The sequence below is a fragment of the Cornus florida genome, unplaced genomic scaffold, assembly GCF_030987335.1.
Source record: "Cornus florida cultivar Cherokee Brave unplaced genomic scaffold, ASM3098733v1 CherokeeBrave_3.0.0_Hap2_Chr08, whole genome shotgun sequence".
NCBI lineage: Eukaryota > Viridiplantae > Streptophyta > Magnoliopsida > Cornales > Cornaceae > Cornus > Cornus florida.
Window position 1 is genome coordinate 37,550,135 of NW_026775578.1, and position 18,676 is coordinate 37,568,810.

At 36.9% G+C, this 18,676-nt stretch overlaps 1 protein-coding gene across 1 annotated transcript in view; it reads left to right on the top strand.

Annotated features, from left to right (window-relative positions):
- The first annotated feature begins 518 nt into the window (after window positions 1-518).
- The window catches only part of LOC132270066 (uncharacterized), a 28,392-nt gene continuing 10,234 nt past the window's right edge, over window positions 519-18,676 (top strand). Inside the window, exons 1-4 of the mRNA XM_059771277.1 lie at window positions 519-664; window positions 895-1,132; window positions 1,227-1,457; window positions 1,735-2,105. Coding sequence (XP_059627260.1) covers window positions 519-664; window positions 895-1,132; window positions 1,227-1,457; window positions 1,735-2,105 — 986 coding nt within the window. The remainder of the gene's footprint in view (window positions 665-894; window positions 1,133-1,226; window positions 1,458-1,734; window positions 2,106-18,676) is intronic.

An 18,676-nucleotide genomic window follows, 5' to 3' on the forward strand; every position in this document is an offset into this window, starting at 1 on the left:
GAAATTTGATCTCTGTAGGATAATTTGATAACGATGGGCACGCAGTTAATTTTGTAGGTGGCTTGTGGAAAATCACCAAGAGATCCTTGGTTGTGGCTCGTGGAAGCATTACAGGTACTCTATACATGACAACAAACACCAAGAATGCCATTGTTGTTGCTGATGCTGGCGTAGATTCAAACCTGTGGCATTATAGACTAGGTCATATGAGTGAAAGGGGGATGAAGGTACTTCTGTCAAAAGAAAAATTGCCGGGTATTAAATCAGTTGAAATTGGTTTGTTTGAGGATTGTATCTTCAAGAAACAGAAGAGGGTCAGTTTTTCAAAGGTTGGCAGGACACCTAAGACAGAGAAATTAAAGTTGGTTCATATAGACGTGTGGGGGCCTTCTCCAGTTTCATCTCTTGGTGGCTCATTATATTATGTTACATTTATCGATGGTTCTATAAGAAAGATTTGGATTTAGTTTTTGAAAAATAAATCTGAAGTATATGATACTTTTAAGAAGTGGAAGGCTATGGTGGAGAATGAGACATGGTTAAAGGTGAAGTGTTTGAGGTCTGATAATGGTGGTGAGTATGTAGACAAAAGCTTCAAAGAGTTCTATGCTGTTACTGGGATCAGAATGGAGAAGACTATTCCTAAAACCCCACAACAGAATGGGTTGCAGAACGCATGAACAGAACTTTGAATGAGTGTGCTCGAACTATGAGGATGCATGCTGGATTGCCTAAGATGTTTTGGGCTGATGTAGTTAACACTGCAGCATAGTTGATTAATTGAGGACCTTCTATTCCTTTGGATGGAGGCTTACCAGAGGAGGCTTGGAGCAAAAAAGAGGTAAATCTTTCACATCTGAAAGTGTTTGGCTGTGTTTTATATGTACATATAAGTTCTGATGCTAGAAACAAGCTTAATCCAAAGTCAAAAAAATATACTTTTATTGGGTATGGCACTGATGAGTTTGGTGATCAAAACCGGAAGATAATTAGAAGCAGAGATGTCGTGTTCAATGAAAAAGTAATGTATAAGGATAAGTTAGCATTAGATTCTACTAATGAAGGTGCTCATACTGAAAATGATGAGCTTGTTGAGTTGGAGGAAATCTCCGAGGAAAATGTGCAGAGGAGAGTTCAGAACAATCTAGAAAATATAGTTCAATAGGTGGAACAAGGCATACCTATTACTGTATCGACGATCCTCTAGAGTCTCCAAACCTACGCAGCGTTTCTTAGCTTCTTTACACTATTTGTTGTTATCTGATGGTGGTGAACCAGAGAGTTATGATGAAGCAGTACAGGTTGGTGATTCAACCAAGTGGGAGTCAGCTATGCAGGATGAGATGGACCCACTCATGTCAAATCAGACATGGGAGCTAACTGAACTACCAAGGGCAAGAAGGTTTTACATAACAAGTGGGTTTACAGAATCGAGGAAGAATATGATGGCAACAAGCGTTACAAAGCTAGATTGGTTGTGAAGGGATTTCAGCAAAAGCATGGTGTTGACTACATTGAGATTTTCTCCCCGGTTGTGAAGTTGACTACAATCAAATTGGTGCTTGGAATTGTGGCTGTAGAAAATTTGCATTTAGAACAGTTAGATGTGAAGACTTCCTTTTTCGATGGTGATTTGGAGGAAGATATCTATATAAGACAACCATAGGGATTCACAGTGCCAGAAAAGCAGGTTTGGTATACAAGCTGAAAAAGAGTGTGTATGGTTTGAAGCAGGCCCCTAGAAAGTGGTACAAGAAGTTTGATGGATTCACGTGCAGTAATGGTTTCACTAGATACTATGCAGATCATTGTTGTTATGTTAAGAGGTTTGACAACAGTTACATTATCTTATTGTTGTATGTTGATGATATGTTGGTTGCTGGGTTAAGTCTTGAGGAGATTAAAAATCTGAAGAAACAATTGTCTATGCATTTTGCAATGAAAGATTTGGGTGAAGCAAAACAAATTCTTGGCATGAGGATTTGCAGAGACAGAATGGGTGATACTCTGAAGCTGTCACAAACACAGTATGTTAAAAAGGTTCTCAGCAAGTTCAGCATGCAAGATGCAAAACCAGTGAACACCCCATTAGTTAGTCACTTCATGTAATACCCCGTATTTTTAAAGAGTTTATCTAAATTAATTCTGTATATTTAATGTGTAGATTTATTCAGCTTTTAAATATGTATGCTAAATTATTAAAATAATATTATTTATTTGTGCATGTATTATTAATTGTATATTCTTTATATTATAATGTTAGTATATTTTTTGGTTATGTTTTATATTAATTTATATTAATTATATTATAATGTAGTGTATTAATATGTAATAATAATAATAATAATAATAGTAATAATAATAGTAATAATAATAGTAATAAAATAATATCAAGTTTTCAATTAACTATTAGTTTGACTGCTAGGATTTTTTTTTACTATTATATAATTTTATGACCAACCAAGCTTGACTTAGATTGCCTTCCATTAACTTAGTTTAGGTAGGAATGTTTGGCTATTTAATATAAAGTTAGATATTTGTATTATATATATTATATTAGTTAGTATATATAATAGTTGATAACTTACCATTTGAAGGAAAACTCACGTAAGTAGAAGAGCAAAATAACAGTGAACAATTCTAGAAGAATGAAAGGAAAAGAGAGAGAGAGAAGCTTAGACCGGTGTAGGTGATTTTACCCGACTACGCGCAACCGGCGGATTTGTTTCAAATCCATAAGGCAAGTTATTATCTACTTTTCCCCTTTGAATCCATAAATTATTCAATTAATTTATTTCGGCTATTTAGAGATTAGAAACTATGCTAGGAATTTCAATAAATTAATTTTTAGTTTATTAAAGTAATGAGATTTTAATTATTAAAGGTGTTAGATAATTGTTTATTAGCCTATGTAATTAAAATATAGCTAAAAATAATTATTTAAGGTTTTAGGGATTTTTTTTGAGATTTTTTAAGACTTTTCGGGAATTTTCTGTAAATTCCGGCGAGTCTCCGATGAGGTTTCCGGCCACCGGCAGTGAGGAAGGTGACCGGTGTGTTTCGGTGTGATGCAGCGCATAAGGGTTACTATGCACGTGCATCAGCAGCCATTAGATTTAATAGCAATCAGTAGATCAATTGCATGTAACGCAGAACATTGTATCTCGATGTACACGCATCAACAGCCGTAGGATTAATTTAGGATCAGTAGATTAATCCAGTGCAGCACGCCCACAGAGACGCGGTACAACCGACCAACCAGCACACGCCGCGTCAGCAGGACGCCTTAGTGCGCACGTGGCAGCGCGTGTACGCGCGTGGCTGACTCCAGACGCGCGTGGAGGCGCGTGTAAGCGCGTGCGCGTGTGAGAAAAGTGGCGGCGTATGTGGGAGGCTCTGGGAGGCGCGTGAGGGCGCGTGTGGGGTCTCTGCAGCAGCTGGAAATGTCCAGAATACCCCTATGAACTGATTTGTAATTTCCAGAACCTTTAACTTGCATTTTTGGGCCTATGGTTGGTACTTACAGGTTTAACGGGACAATTAAATTATTAGTTTATTACTCGTTAGTTATTATTATATCCGATTAATATTTCTAAATATTAATTGTATCGTTTTCAATACAGATCGCCATTAAACGAATGTAATTAATTTAATGACATAGTAAATTATTAATTGTGTTATTATTTTATTAAACGGTATTAATCATAAATGTTAAAATTAAATGATTACATGGTTTTAATTCAAATAAATTGTTTGTTATACATTACAGGATTATTTATGTTGTTAATGATATACAAATCATTATTATTATGCTGTGTGCATTTCCGGAGATAAATAGACTGCTAAATAAATTATGTCACATTTATATTATATGGATGTGTTGCCATATAGAACCATGTGAGCTGACTAATAAGTTGAGACTCATTTATACCTTATGTATTCGTTGCCATAGACAGATGTGTGGCTGTCGGGGTATGTGGTTTAATATTATTGGCATGTGTTGCCTACGTGATATGCTCAGTATATTCATTAATACCTTGAGATACGTTACTACTGTGTAGTCCTTACAGTCTGTGTTTTTAGTACCTTGTACCATGTATAATAGCTGATTTCCCGGGTAGGGAAAGGAGACACTTAACCACCTAGTGTGAGTCTAAGTGATCACCGTCTTTTCTGGTTGAGGTCATATTATACATTGGGTAGTTCCCTTAGGATGTATACAGATATAGTACTCATTCATAATGATTAATTTATTTGATTTTCTGATTTGGGTCACAGTAGAGAGGACTTGCTCGTGGGGTTGACCCACCATTGTTGTTATTTCAGGATCTGGTCAGTACCCGTTCCAAGGTTGAGGTTAGCAGTGTGGGACCACCATCCGAACTCATCTACTCTTACGATCCAGTTCAGGGTAGAAGTTTTATGTATTACTTCAGTTTCAGTTTTATTTACTTTTGACGTTGTACTCTCAAGTTTATATTTAGGGATCCTTGACATAGGATTTTCAAGTTGTAATGGAGTACTGTATTAAATAAAGGATGGATGGATGTTTTATTATTTAGTGTTCCTTTCCTGTCTAAATTCTTTTATTATTATCATTTTGTATTCCATGCTTGTATATTACCAATTGTTTTTGATATCTCTCGTTTTTCGTGTATAAGCCTGATCAACTTATGCGTGGAAAATGTTGGGGGTGTCACACTTCAGACTAACTAAAGAACAGTCGCCCAAGGCAGAGGAGGAACGAGCATACATGGAAAGAGTTCCATAAGCCTCAGCTATTGGCAGCATAATGTATGCCATGGTTTGTACCCGACTGGACATAACACATGCAGTGGGAGTTGTGAGCAGGTACATGAGTAATCCAGGCAAGCATCATTGGGAGGCGGTAAAATGGATCCTTAGATACTTGAAGAGTGTAATACCCCTAGTTTTCAAAAGGATATAATTGGAATTTTAAATTTCTATTTCTTGTGCATTTTTATGTAATTATGTGACTATATGTGTATTTGATTGATTGTTTATTTGGATTATGTGTTTTAATCGTGTGTTAAATTATGTTTAATTGTGGGAAATTTCTTGTAACGTATTTGTTAGTTTTAATTGATTAATTGTTTTATTTTTAATTTTAATGTTAATTTTAAAACGGAGTTGGATTTGGGACAGTAGTAATGGACTAACCGTTTGAGTCACATGGACTACTTGGATAGGAGGATAAATGGGTACAGTTTTACCCATGGATGGATATACATGCATATATGGGTATATATGTATTTTGGATTAGTTTAATTATTAAAAATTGTTAGTTTAATTATTAAAAATTGTTAATAATTAAATTAGTTTCATTATTTATATATATGTAATATAATGTGTTTAGGTTTTATATGTATTCATTAAAATTGCCGACTTATATACATATATGTATTTTATATTTTTATTCTGTTTTTCTTTGCCGACTCCTCACATGACTAGAATTAGGTTTTATTTGAAGCCTATATAAATGTCATTATAAGTCTGTCTAGGGTTAAGAAAACCCTATTTACGTATATAAAGAATTCACGAACGGTGGGGTTTGAGAGAAAAACTGAGAGAGGGAAAGTTAGGGTTTGGCTAGGAACAAGGGCTGAACCGAGGAGGGGTATTAGAAGCTTGCTTGTGGGTTGAACTAGGAGCAATAAAGGAGTTGAGAACAGTCTTGGATTGCCAGGAAAATTAGGAAGACGACATTAAGGTTTCAAAACTGAAATCAGAGGCAAGTTCTATTTCTTGCTCTCTCTCTTTGACCTATGTTCTGTGCATGCCTAGGTAGTCTCCAAGAACTTAACGGATTTTAAAATTGGTTATGTATGCATGTTAATTTAGATTTTAAACTGTATTATATGTGTTGATTAATTAAAATTTAATTGTTGATCAAATCGTTGCATATTCTGTTTTACATCTTGTAATGATGCATACTGAGTTTATATATTTTCCTGGATGATTTGGGATGTAGTTGGACATTTAGGGACTGTAACTAAGACTTACAGAGGGATTTTAAAATCATTGAAAATGAAGACGATGATGGGAAGCAGGGACAAAGCCGGCTCTGAAGGGGAAAAAGCCGGCTCCCTAAGTTTTTTAGGCCACGGCTCTCTGTGAGAGAGAGAGCCAGCTCCATGGAATTAGGGAGCTGGCTCCCTAAGCACAGAGCTGGCTCCCTTGTGTGGGAGCTTGCTCTCTTATTTTTGAGAGCAACCTCTCTTACCAAATAACTTACTGGAACTTAATTTTTGGCACGGTTTTGATAATTTTGAGATTTCAGGCTGTTCTGGGTTGGTAAATGGGATTCTAAATAATTTTCATGACATGTTAGGATTCCATGATGCATAATCTTTATCTATATGCTATTGGTTTGCACAGTATGGAAGTTTAAATAAGTTTGCATGCTGATAGTGGACATGGAGGATTAAATTGCTTAATGTTATTTTAGTGATTTAAACAACTGGGACATGATTTTTAAATCTGTATTGGATAAATAATAGGGTCATATACTTGTTAGATTTTATTATATTTACCCTGGATTTTAATTGATGAACCATTAAATTCTGTTCTATCAATTACATGGATGTTATTTTGGATTTTAATTAATGAACCATTAAATTCTGTTTTGTCAATTACATGGAGGTTATTCTGGATTTTAATTGATGAACTGCTTTATCTGTTTATCAATTATTGGATGTGTGGATTATATGCACCGGTATGGGACGGTGGCATCTTAGGTATGGATTAGATCATAATGTTAACTCCTACCTATTCTGGAATAAGGGAATGGATTATAAAATTAAATCCTACTTATATTTAAGTCAAATCAGCTGAACAAATTGAATGACTAACTGGATTATGTGCTATTTATATTTAAGTCAGATCAACTGACCAAGTTGAATGACTAATTGGATTTCTTGCTACTTATATTTAAGTCAGATCAACTGAACAAGTTGAATGACTAACTGGATTGATAGGATAGGATTTTATATACATATATGATTATGGTACCACGATATGAGCTTGAGTCTCAGGATCGATGGTTAGGGAGCATAGATGCATTGGGATGCATAACTGGTTATGATGATAGAGGTGTACCCTGTTAGGTCTATATACTCATACCCACCTCAGGTGCATTTTGCATGTTGCCTTCTATTCAGGTTGAGACCCCCTTTGTAGTCCAGTGAGAGTCCCTTAGTGTGGATATATATGTATGGACTAGATAGATATTGTTGAGTTATCTATGATGTATCTGCGTATCGGGTCTCTGTTTAGATTGTAGTTAAAATAGAACTTGTTTGTGGGCCTGACCCACCATCATTTTTCATGTATTTGTCAGGAGTAGGGATTGTTCGTGCTGAGTAGGGATCATCTTCTTCACTCTTCCAGATTGTGTTACTTAGGAGTTCATTTGTGTTCTAGTTTTCTGATGTAGACAGCTATAGTTGTCATTTATTTAGTTTTGGATTTTCAGGGTCCACAGAGTATGGATTCCTGAGTTGTATAAATTAGAGGATTACTTGTATCAGAGGAATTTGTTAATGGAAAATTTATTCTGAGGTGTTATTAAAGGATTATCATTTTAGTTTCTTTCAGTCGTTTATTTATTCCTGTTATCTATTTTGTACTATGTGTTCGATTATTGCCATTTTCGTTTTGATATCCTCCGGTAATCGGGCGTGGGCCTGGCCAACCTGCATCCGGAAATCCGGGGTTATCACAAAGAGTACCATAGAAACATCACTATGTTTTATAGGGAAAGGGGTTGCATTGCATGGTTATGTTGATTCAGACTTGGCTGGTGATATGGATAATAGGAAGAGTACTACGGGGTATGTGTATACTTTGGGTGGTAGAACTGTGAGTTGGGTCTCTCAGTTGCAGAAGATTGTGGCTCTATCAACCACATAACTGAATATGTTGTAATTACAGAAGCTAGCAAGGAGATGATTTGGTTGCATGTTTTTTTGAAAGAATTGGGTAAGAAGCAAGAGAATATTATTTTGTACAATGATAGTCAGAGTGCTATTCATCTTGCTGAGAATCCGGTGTTCCATTCCAGAACAAAGCATATACATTTAAGGTACCATTTCATACGCTTACACTTAAAGTATAAAGTTTTATCACTTGAGAAGATCCATGGGAGTAAAAATCCAACAGATATGTTAACTAAGGCAGTGACAATTGAGAAACTGAAGCTTTGTTTAGCTTCAGTTGGTGTTCAAGCTTAAGGACAAAGGAGTGAGTTGATATGGTGTTTTGCTATGTATAAAGGCATATGGGAGTTGACAGTTTGATGTTTATCAGTCTCCAAGTGGGAGATTGATGGGTAGTATGGAGCTTAATAGATACTGTACACCAAGTTCTAACTTTTTTGGAGGGTATTTTGGTTATTTCCGCACTTATTATGTTGCCCTAGTGCGAGGGTATTTACTTGGTTCACCTAAAATTTAGGGCTACGTCCAAGGGTTGTAGGGATTTCACTATAATGATAAAAAAACGGCTGCGACACACACTAGATGGAATCCCCACTTCTCCATCAGCAAACTCCTGAAACCAATTTCTGATCTTCAAAATCAAGGGAAACCTTAAGTTGGTACCATTTTGAATTTGGATCTAGACTCAGAAGTTAATTGATGTGTGTTTTTATTTATCAATAATAAAATACCACTTGTAATAGAACGAATCCTTGTAGGATAGGGCTATGTTGAGGGTGTCGAACCTCAATGACTGTGGTAGTTTATCGAGTCTTCAATTAATACTATTTTAATTTAGAAGGAAGATTTGATTTGTGTGTTATGATGCAATTTAATAACATAAAAGAAAATAAACAGAATAAAAGGATTGAGATCAAGAGAAGAAATACTTAGGGATTGACTTCACCATGAACCTTATATTATGGTCAACTGTTCAACCTTAGAATTTCAATAATTATGTATCCTATGGAATTAAACTCAATAACATTTGTTTAATTTAGATTTAAAGAAAGATGTTTCATTAAACTTAGCTAACTATAACCTATCTTTGGTTAGCATGAATTATCTATGTATCTACTTCTAACTAATTTTGCTATATAACTCGTCTTCCTTAGGCATAGATTATGAAAGAGTTCATTCATGAAAAATGTTTGAACACCATTGCATGATCTTTATTCTTATGTCCGACAGGGCTCCGCCAAATATCGTCCAATAAGAATGGTTTGAGAATAATTTAAGAATAATTAAATCTAAGATAAGGTATTAATCATTTAAAAACTATTTAATAGTTAAAAACCAATTGAATTAAGTCAATTGCCCATAATCATGCAATCAAAATACATAATATATTAAATTCCCAAAGAATAGAACAATCAAACCATAGTATTCGGATTCGAGCTACATCAATGCCCTAAGATAGGAATTAGCTACTCATGATGATGCAAGATATCATCTGTGTTGTTGTGGTCTTCATCGCCATGGACTGCCAAAACTCCTTTGGGATCTTTTTTTTCAAAACCCTAAAAACCGCCGTGAGAAAAAGATATGAGAGACCAATATGATGGCCTTGTGCATCCTTTTATAGAAGAATTAACTTCTAATAAGGATTAGATGGGCTTTTAGGTCTTCTGGGTAATCTGGGCCATCTGGAATGAATTATGATTGAATTAGAACAAATCCGCAACTTGAAAAATTCTTACTTAACAGTAAAGCTCGAGCTTTGGGGTTCAGGCTCAAGGTTTTGGGTTCAGGCTCGAGCTTTGAGTTTCAGGCTTGAGCTTTTGGGAATGGTGCTCTATCCTTACTTCTATACTTAGCCAAATTTCTTCCAATATTTTTTGAAGCGTCTTTTCCATCGACCCTTAGAATATTTTTGGGTTTTTCACTTTTAATAGTTCTCGATCCTCTTTTCATGGTGCTCTATCCTTGATTTTTGAGTCAAGGCTCAAGCTTTTGGTACCTAAGGCTCGAGCTTCCAAGAATAGGGCTCGAGCCCATGCGATTTTGACCCATTTACAGTGTGAATTTGGAGATGGCTAATAGAGACAAGAATATCGGGCTTCGAGTCTTCTTTCTAGAGCCACTATGTTTGCTCAATTTGGAGTTTCGAGTAAAAAGTTATGCCCAAAATACTGAAGTAGGTCCAGAATTCTCATCATTTTTACTCCAAGCTTGCTTTAGATGACCGGCAACGACGCGGTAAACTTCATTATCATCCTTTTCATCATAAAAGCCCAGTTTTAACTGTTTCTTTTGGAAAGTACCTAAAAACACGAAATACACATAAATCAGTCTAACAATGAATAGAAGTACGTATATTTAGGGACTTAAATATGCAATATTTAGTACTCATCACACCCCCAAACTTACATATTGGTAGTCCCTTAGCAATACAGAACTAAAAAGCCGCTTTCGTGGGAATCACAGTTGCATTCAGCTTATACAACAAGCCTTTAAACCCCTCGGTTACCCCTAGTGGACGAGTTGTAGTCTCATGAAGGTTTCCAGTGAAGATACCCACAAACTTCTCAAATCAGTGCCTTAATTGCACGATAAGCTCATTTAAACCTATTTTCATAACATAATGTCATAGCAATGCATCAATTAGTCAACTACAACAAGTATAAGGAACTATATTAAATAGGAAAAATCTCTAACTCTCAAATATCATATCAATAGTCATGGTCCCCATATGTCAGTTTAATCACATGTTTAACAATCTCGATCCCCAAAATCTTTTTTAATAGTGAACTTACAATTTTAAACATGTGGCTTACCATCCATACTTACATCTAACTCATGCTATCCCTCAATTTATAAGTAAACCTTTCAAATCTGATCCCCAAGGTATTTTTCCTAATTTTCTACAGGTATGCATTTATTTTATTCATCACTCAATTTTTTTCAACTCTTTCTATTTTTATTTTTTAAAGGGTACTGTGTAATGCTCAGGTCTATTAAGCTTTCTAAATCACTCTTATAACGAGTTTTCAGCTAATGACTCCCAAACCAGATGGCTTTAGGGCATTAGGTATTGAAACACCCCTACGGACCTAATTGCTCAAGTAATCTAGGCAACCTAAACTGCTTATGTAACGAACTTTCAGCCAATGACTCCCAAACTAGTTGGTTTTAGGGCATTAGGTGTTGAAACACCCCTAAGGACTTAATTGTTCAAGCAATCTAGGTACAGACCCAAACTTGACCATTTTTCTCTCTTTTCATTTGTTTCTTTCTCATTGGTGAAGAACTTTTTTTTTTTTTTTTTCATTGCATACATACCATTTTATTTCTTTCATTTTTTCTTTTATACCTTGGTTCTCAAAATCATTAAATTCACCTGCTCATCTCAGTTTAACATAAATCAGAATAAGATTTCAAGTTTATACCCCACACAATGCATGTAAGTGTGAACATGTGCAAAATGAAGTATTCTAGGAATCAAAATCATCAAATTGTAACTATTCTGACAAAGTGGACCACAGGCCACCAACTGATATCAAAATTTTTCAAAAATCCCTATTTAGCATGAATTCGGCATACAAGGCATCTTTAACCAATATCAGACTACATATGGACATCACAACAATCAACAGACTCAAAATCATGCTTAAACAATTAAATTGCATCCTCTTGTGCACAATATATCAACAACAAAATTTTAAAAGGCAATGCCTTACCCCCAAACTTAAGATGCATATTGTCCTCAATGTGTGAAAGTAGATGTAGAGTTAGAAAGATATTACCAAATACGCAGAACCAGCAAGGATCAAGAATTGATAGCTCAGAGGAATGAAATAGTGTAATACCCCTAATTTTAAAAGGATAGTCTCGGCATTTTAATTATTGTTTTGTGTCATTAATTGCGTGTTTGCTTCATTAATTAATTATTTAATTGGTTAGATTTAACTATTTAATTGTTTTAATTATTTAATTGGTTTGATTTAACTGTTTAATTGTTTTACCTATTTAATTGATTTGATTTAACTGTTTAATTGTTTTAATTATTTATTTGGTTTGATTTACCTGTTTAATTGTTTTAATTATTTAATTAGGTTTGAGTTAACTGTTTAATTGTTTTAATTATATAATTAGGGTTTTATTTAGGGTTTTGTATTTGTCTTTTAAATGATCACGTTGGGGGTTTTAGCTGACTTTTAATTAGCTTGGGATTAGGATTAGGGTTTTCAATGAGGCCTATAAATATAGGTATTAAGGTTCTGCCTAGGGTTTTTGAACCCTATTCACGACTGTGGAGGCAAAGAGAGAACAGAGGAGGATTATAGTAGGAATCGTCGGAGAATTTAGGAAGACGACGGTGCAAGGTTTCAAACTGAGACCTAAAGGCAAGTTCTAATCCTAACTCTCTTCCTTTGGCTCGTGTTCTTTACATGTCTAATGCAACTCCAGGACTAAATAAAGATTAAAATTAAACTGGATTGCATGTTTGAATGCTTAAAAACTGGTCGTGTTTACAAGCTATGTATTGGTTTTTTAAATTCTTTCTTACGTAACTCCTGAATTAATTCATGTAAATTGATGTATAAAGTTGAATTAGTCTATAACACACTTGGGAAGCATTAACATTAATCTGGTTCGCATGGTTGATTTACTTAGAACAATACGTGTTCTTGAATGGTAAATTGTTCGTTCTAACTTCTTGTTGCATAATTCGTGTCTCGATTGATTTCGGTGAATGAATAAAGCATTATATTGTTTCTGGATCACACTAGGACATAATTTTAACCAGTAGCAGCTTTAGCAATTGAGGACGGATAAACTGAACGTCGCCGGAGGTGATACAGGTGAAGGAAAACAAGCAGATTAGGGAAACTGGGGAAAGAGGCGTCTCCCCACAAAGGGGAGCCGGCTCCATCAAGTGTGGAGGTGGCTCCACATGGTGTGGAGTCGGTTTCACTTAAGGGGGAGGCAGCTCCACCCTCTTTTGATGCATTTTTGGAGTATTTCGGATTTCTGGGTTGGTTTTCGAAGCTACAGATGTATTTAGGAGCTGTAATTGGGAAGTTTAGTTGATGTCTAAGATCAAATTCAATCTTCAGAGGGCTTGTTAATGCATAATAAACCAATTAATGTTTATTGTGTAAATAGTATATAACTTTTAAGTAAATTGGTAGACTGTTCTTGGAGATTGAGGATTTAAATTGCACAACCTTACGTGTAGCAATTTATCTGTGAATGGAGTTATTGTTTATTCATGTTTCTGTGGTTAATTATAAGCATGTTAGATTACAGAATAATTATATGCCTATAATGGATAAAATGATGTATACATATGTTAACTGTATTATCAATTCCTGGATAACTGTGTAGTGTTATAAGATAAATATGTGAATTTATATATCCTATAATGCTTACTTGGAATTAATTGATGGTTACATGTATGATTTGTATTATCAATTATGGGACTATGTGGAGTAGTATCAAATAGGCCTATTAAATTACAACGTTTTATCATGCTTAATATTGAACAGTTGATGTTTATATTTAATGTTTTACTATCAATTGTTGGATATATGAAATAGTTGATAATTACATTTATTACTTATTTTATCAACTGCTGGATGTTGGATTACATGCACCAGTATGGGATGGTGGCATGTCTAGGTTTGGATTAGCTTGAAACGCTAAGTCCTACCTATATCGGAATAAGGGAACGGATTATAAAAATAAAATCCTACTTATATGGAAGCCTGTGCGGCTGAACAAGCTGAACGACTAACTGGATTTATTATGGATGGATAGGATGGACTTAGTATATATATTTATGGTACCATGATCTGAGCTTGAGTCTCAAAGTCATCGGTTAGGAAACGTATATGCAGTAGGATGCGTAGCTAGATATGATAAGTTGAGGTATACCCTGTTATGCTTAGGTACTCATGCCCACTCAGGTGCATTTTGTATGTTGCCTTTTATTCAGGTTGAGACCCCCTGCATAGTCCAGTGAGAGTCCTGTAGTGTGGATATATATATATATACACAGATTATATAGATATTGTTGAGTTAGTTAGAATGTATATGCGTATCGAGTTTCTGCTTAGATTTTAGTAGGATAGAACTTGTTCGTGAGCCTGACCCACTTCTATTTTTCAGGTATTCGCCAGTTCTAAACTTAGACCTGATCGTGCTGGGTAGAGACTATTAATTACTCCTTCGACGACGTAGGACTTCTCTCCATGGTTTAATTTTGGATGTTCTTTTAGCTATTTATATTTCAGTTTGGATTTTCATATTAGGGGTCCAATGAATGGATTCTCGAGTTGTTTAACTGCTGGAGGTTTTAGATTTTAAATGTTTAATTTTAAAGGATTCTATTACAGATTTCTTCCAGATGTTAATTATTTATTTTATATTCAGTTTTGCAATCTGTGTTCATTTAAAATACTTTTATTGTTTGATATTCCCTTGGGTTCGGGCTTGGACCTGATCAACCCGTGTCTCGGATCTGAGGGGTATCACAGTTGGTATCAAAGCACTCCAGGTTCAAGTGTCTTTAGGATGTTTCGTATTAAGACTTCCGCGTAACGTACTCTATTGTTTAAAGCTTAAGTTTAGGATTCATTGTATTCCTTTACGGTTCATTTAAACTCGTATTGATGTCTTTTCTTTCTGTGTTAATAGATGGTTAACGCTAGAAGAGGACAGAACATGCAAGGAAATAAGAGGCAAAGGAGAGCGGCACGTAGGCAATAAGAACGCCTACAGCGTCAGCTAATAGAAGAAGAACAACATTTGCCAGAGTTTTAGGATGATGGTCAGTTCTATGAAGAGCAGGAGGAAGTTCAGCAGGCTCAAGATTAGGGTAGAGATCCAAAGTATCCTCCTCACATCAACGACCTCATTACTTGGGCTATAGAAACTGGTGCAACAGCTGCACTTCGGAATCAGCCTCAGGTACAGCTGGCACTGATACCAGCACCAGTTGTTCAAACTGATACTTAGGAGAAGGCTAGGAGTTCTTTCACAAAGGGGAGCCTACCTGAATTCACGGGCTCCACCGATGCGAGAGCAGCTCATCAGTGGAAGAAGGATATTGAGTGACATCTTCGTCTGGTTCAGTGTACAGAGGTTCAGAAGCAGATGCTTGCTACCTTTAAGCTAGTTGGGGATGCATTACAGTGGTCGAAGTCAGTTACCACCACAAAGGAGAGGATGTCATTGACTTATAATCAGTTTAGTGCATGCTTTGATAAGAAGTACTTCCCTTATACAGTTAGGGCAGCTATGAAGATAGAGTTTCTAAATCTGCAGCAGGGGAACATGACAGTGGCAGAGTATGAGCAGCAATTATCGCGCTTATCTCTTTTTGCACCGAAAGAAGTGGATACAAAGCAGAAGAAGTGCAATAGTTTCGTTAAGGGACTGATGTGGTCTATCAGGAGAGCTATTACAGGTAGTCCAGCCTATAATACCTATGCTCAGGTGGTAGACGCTGCTTTACAGCACTATCAGTTGACTCTGGACTTTAGACAGGCTAAGGGTGAGAAGCGGGGCGACAAAGACTCAGCAAATCAGTCAGTTGAGAAAGGAAATGGCAATAGACACTGACAGAATGATAAGGGTAAATTCCAGGGATAATAGCCTTGGAAGAAGCACAAGGGTAATTCAGATGCTCACAGGAATGGGGCACATATTCAATGACAGCAGAATAGGGGACCATAGGTAGGACAGGGTCAGCCACAGGCTAATCGATGGAGGAGGCCATTTGGTACTTTCCAGGGTAGTTGCTACACTTGTGGAGAGTATGGTCATACTTTCATGTAATGTCCTAAAGTAGGACAGGGACAGGGACAGCATGTGCAATAGGGACAGAGGGTACCGGTATCTTTACTTGCTTCACTGGTTCCATGGATTCAGGGACAGACATATCCGGCATTACTGGCACCGCCGCAGCCTTAGGGGCAGGCACCGCAGCAGTTGCATTATGGTAGGGTTTTCAACCCCATACCGCAGGATATTCAGGCACCTCAGGCTGTTGAGGGTATGTTTCTTATTCATAGTTCAAAAGGTCGTGTTTTATTTGATACGGGTGCTATACACTCATTTGTAGTTAGATTTTTTGTTACTTTATCTGGGATGACGACACGGGTATGCAGTAGACCTTAGGGTATTTCTACACCGTTAGGCAATGCAGCCATTATGCATGAGAGTGATGGGCCTGTGACACTAGATATTGGTAGACTCAGATTTCTAGCCAATCTTTTGGTCCTGGACATGCACACTTATGATGTGATACTTGGGATGGATTGGTTATTGCATTACCATGCCCAAGTTGATTATTATGATAGGTCTGTTGTTTTCACCATACTAGGTCAGGATATGTACGTATATTGGATAATATACCAATTATATAATTTGTAACAAGTACCCTTTGCCCAGGATTGATGATCTTTTTGATCAATTGAAGGGAGCTCCATAGTTCTCTAAGATTGATCTGTTGTTTGGATATTATCAACTTCGGGTTTGGGAACAGGATGTTCCAATGACAGCGTTTCTCACTAGATATGGTTCTTATGAGTTTTGTATCATGCCGCTTGGATTGACTAACGCACCTATGGTTTTCATGGACTTAATGAATAAATTCTTCAGGGCTTATTTAGATCAGTTTGTCATTGTCTTCATAGACGACATTTTGATTTATTCAAAGTCAGAAGACGATCATGCTAGACATCTTCGCATAGTCTTGCAGACGCTTCGTGAGCACCAGTTATATGCCAAGTTCGAGAAGTGTGAATTTTGGCAGCGGGAGGTGAAGTTTCTAGGTCACGTGGTGTCAGAAAGGGAGATTATAGTGGATCCAGCCAAGGTTTCAGCAGTGGTTAAGTGGGGACAGCTTACTTCACCTACTGAGATTTGGAGTTTCCTCGGATTGGCAGGATATTATCGTAGGTTCATCCAAGGGTTCTCCAAGATAGCGGGACCACTCACTCATTTGACTAAAAAGGGTGTACGGTTCATGTGAGATGAACATTGTCAGAAAGCTTTTGATGAGCTGAAGGCTAAGTTGACTTCTGCACCTGTTTTGTTTACCCCACAGAGCGGGATAGAATATCTTGTTTACACAGATGCTTCTTTGCAGGGTCTTGGATGTGTTTTGATACATGAGGAGCGACTAATTTTGTATGGATCTCGTAAGCTTAAGCCTCAGGAGCTTAATTATTCAATACATGATTTGGAGTTGGCAGCTGTGGTCTTTGCCTTACGTATTTCGAGGCATTATCTGCTGGGTGAGTCCTTTAGATTATTTAGCAATCACAAGAGCCTGCAGTATTTGTTCACTCAGCGGGAGCTGAATATGAGACAGCGCAGATGGTTGGAATTTGTGAAAGACTATCACTTTTCTATACAGTACCATCTAGGGAAAACGAATGTGGTGGTGGATGCACTCAATCGCCGACCCATTGCTAGCCTTTCTGCTCTATTCACTACTGAGTGGAATGCTTTGAAGATGGTGGATAAGTTGTCGGATGCTTTCATGGCTTGCATGGTAGTTACACCTTCTATCATTCACAAGGTTTTGAAGGCACAACTCGCAGATCAGTAGTGCATTGACAAAGTTACAGAGATAGCTTCCGGTGAGGTCCCATTTTACTATGTTGGGACTGATGGGGGTTTGAGGTACAAGGGCTGTTTAGTGGTACCTTCTGCTGATGATTTGAGGAAGGATGTGATGACTGAGACTCACCACTCTGAGTTTTTTGTTCATCCAGGAGGAGACAAGATGTATCAGGATATGAAGCGGTAGTTTTGATGGATACGAATGAAAAAAGATATTACCATTTTTTTCTCTCGATGTAGTACTTGTCAGATGGTCAGCGGCCGCTAGGAGCTCTATAGCCATTACCGATACCGGAGTGGAAATGGGAGAGCATTTCTATGGATTTTATGGAGAGATTGCCTAATTCCTTTAAGGATCACAATTCCTTTTGGGTTATCGTGGATAGATTGACTAAAACAGCTCATTTCTTGCCTATTCGCACTGACTTCACTTCGGAGCAGTTGGTGAGACTATACATTACAGAGATTATGAAGTTACATGGCATTCCGTTGTCTATTATATCAGACAGGGATTCAAGCTTTGTGTCACGGTTTTGGAAGAGTTTTCAGCAGGCTTTGGGTACAAAGTTACATCTTAGCACTGCTTATCATCCTCAGACTGATGGACAGACTAAGAGGGTTAATCAGATCATGGAGGATATGCTTCGGTCGTGTGTTTTTGATTTCAAGGGCCACTAGGAGGATTATTTGCCACTTGTGGAGTTTGCGAATAATAATAGTTTCCAGAAGACTATTGGTATGGCACCATTTAAGGCATTATACAACAGACCGTGTCAATCGCCTGTTTGTTGGATGGAGGTTGGCGTGAGTAGATTCTTAGGTCATGAGTTCATCAAGGATACTTCGGAGAAGATTGTTCTTATTAGGGATCGCATGCACACTGCCCAGAGTAGGCAGAAGAGTTATGTGGATCGTCGCATACGTGCTTTAGAATTTCAGGTTGGGGATTAAATTCTACTCAAAGTATCTCCTATGAAGGGAGTGATGCGGTTTGGGAAGAAAGGGAAGTTGTCTCCGTGATTTGTCGGTCCACTCATGATTACTGATCGAGTTAGAGCTGTCGCTTATCGGTTGGCACTTCCGGATAATTTGTATCGTAT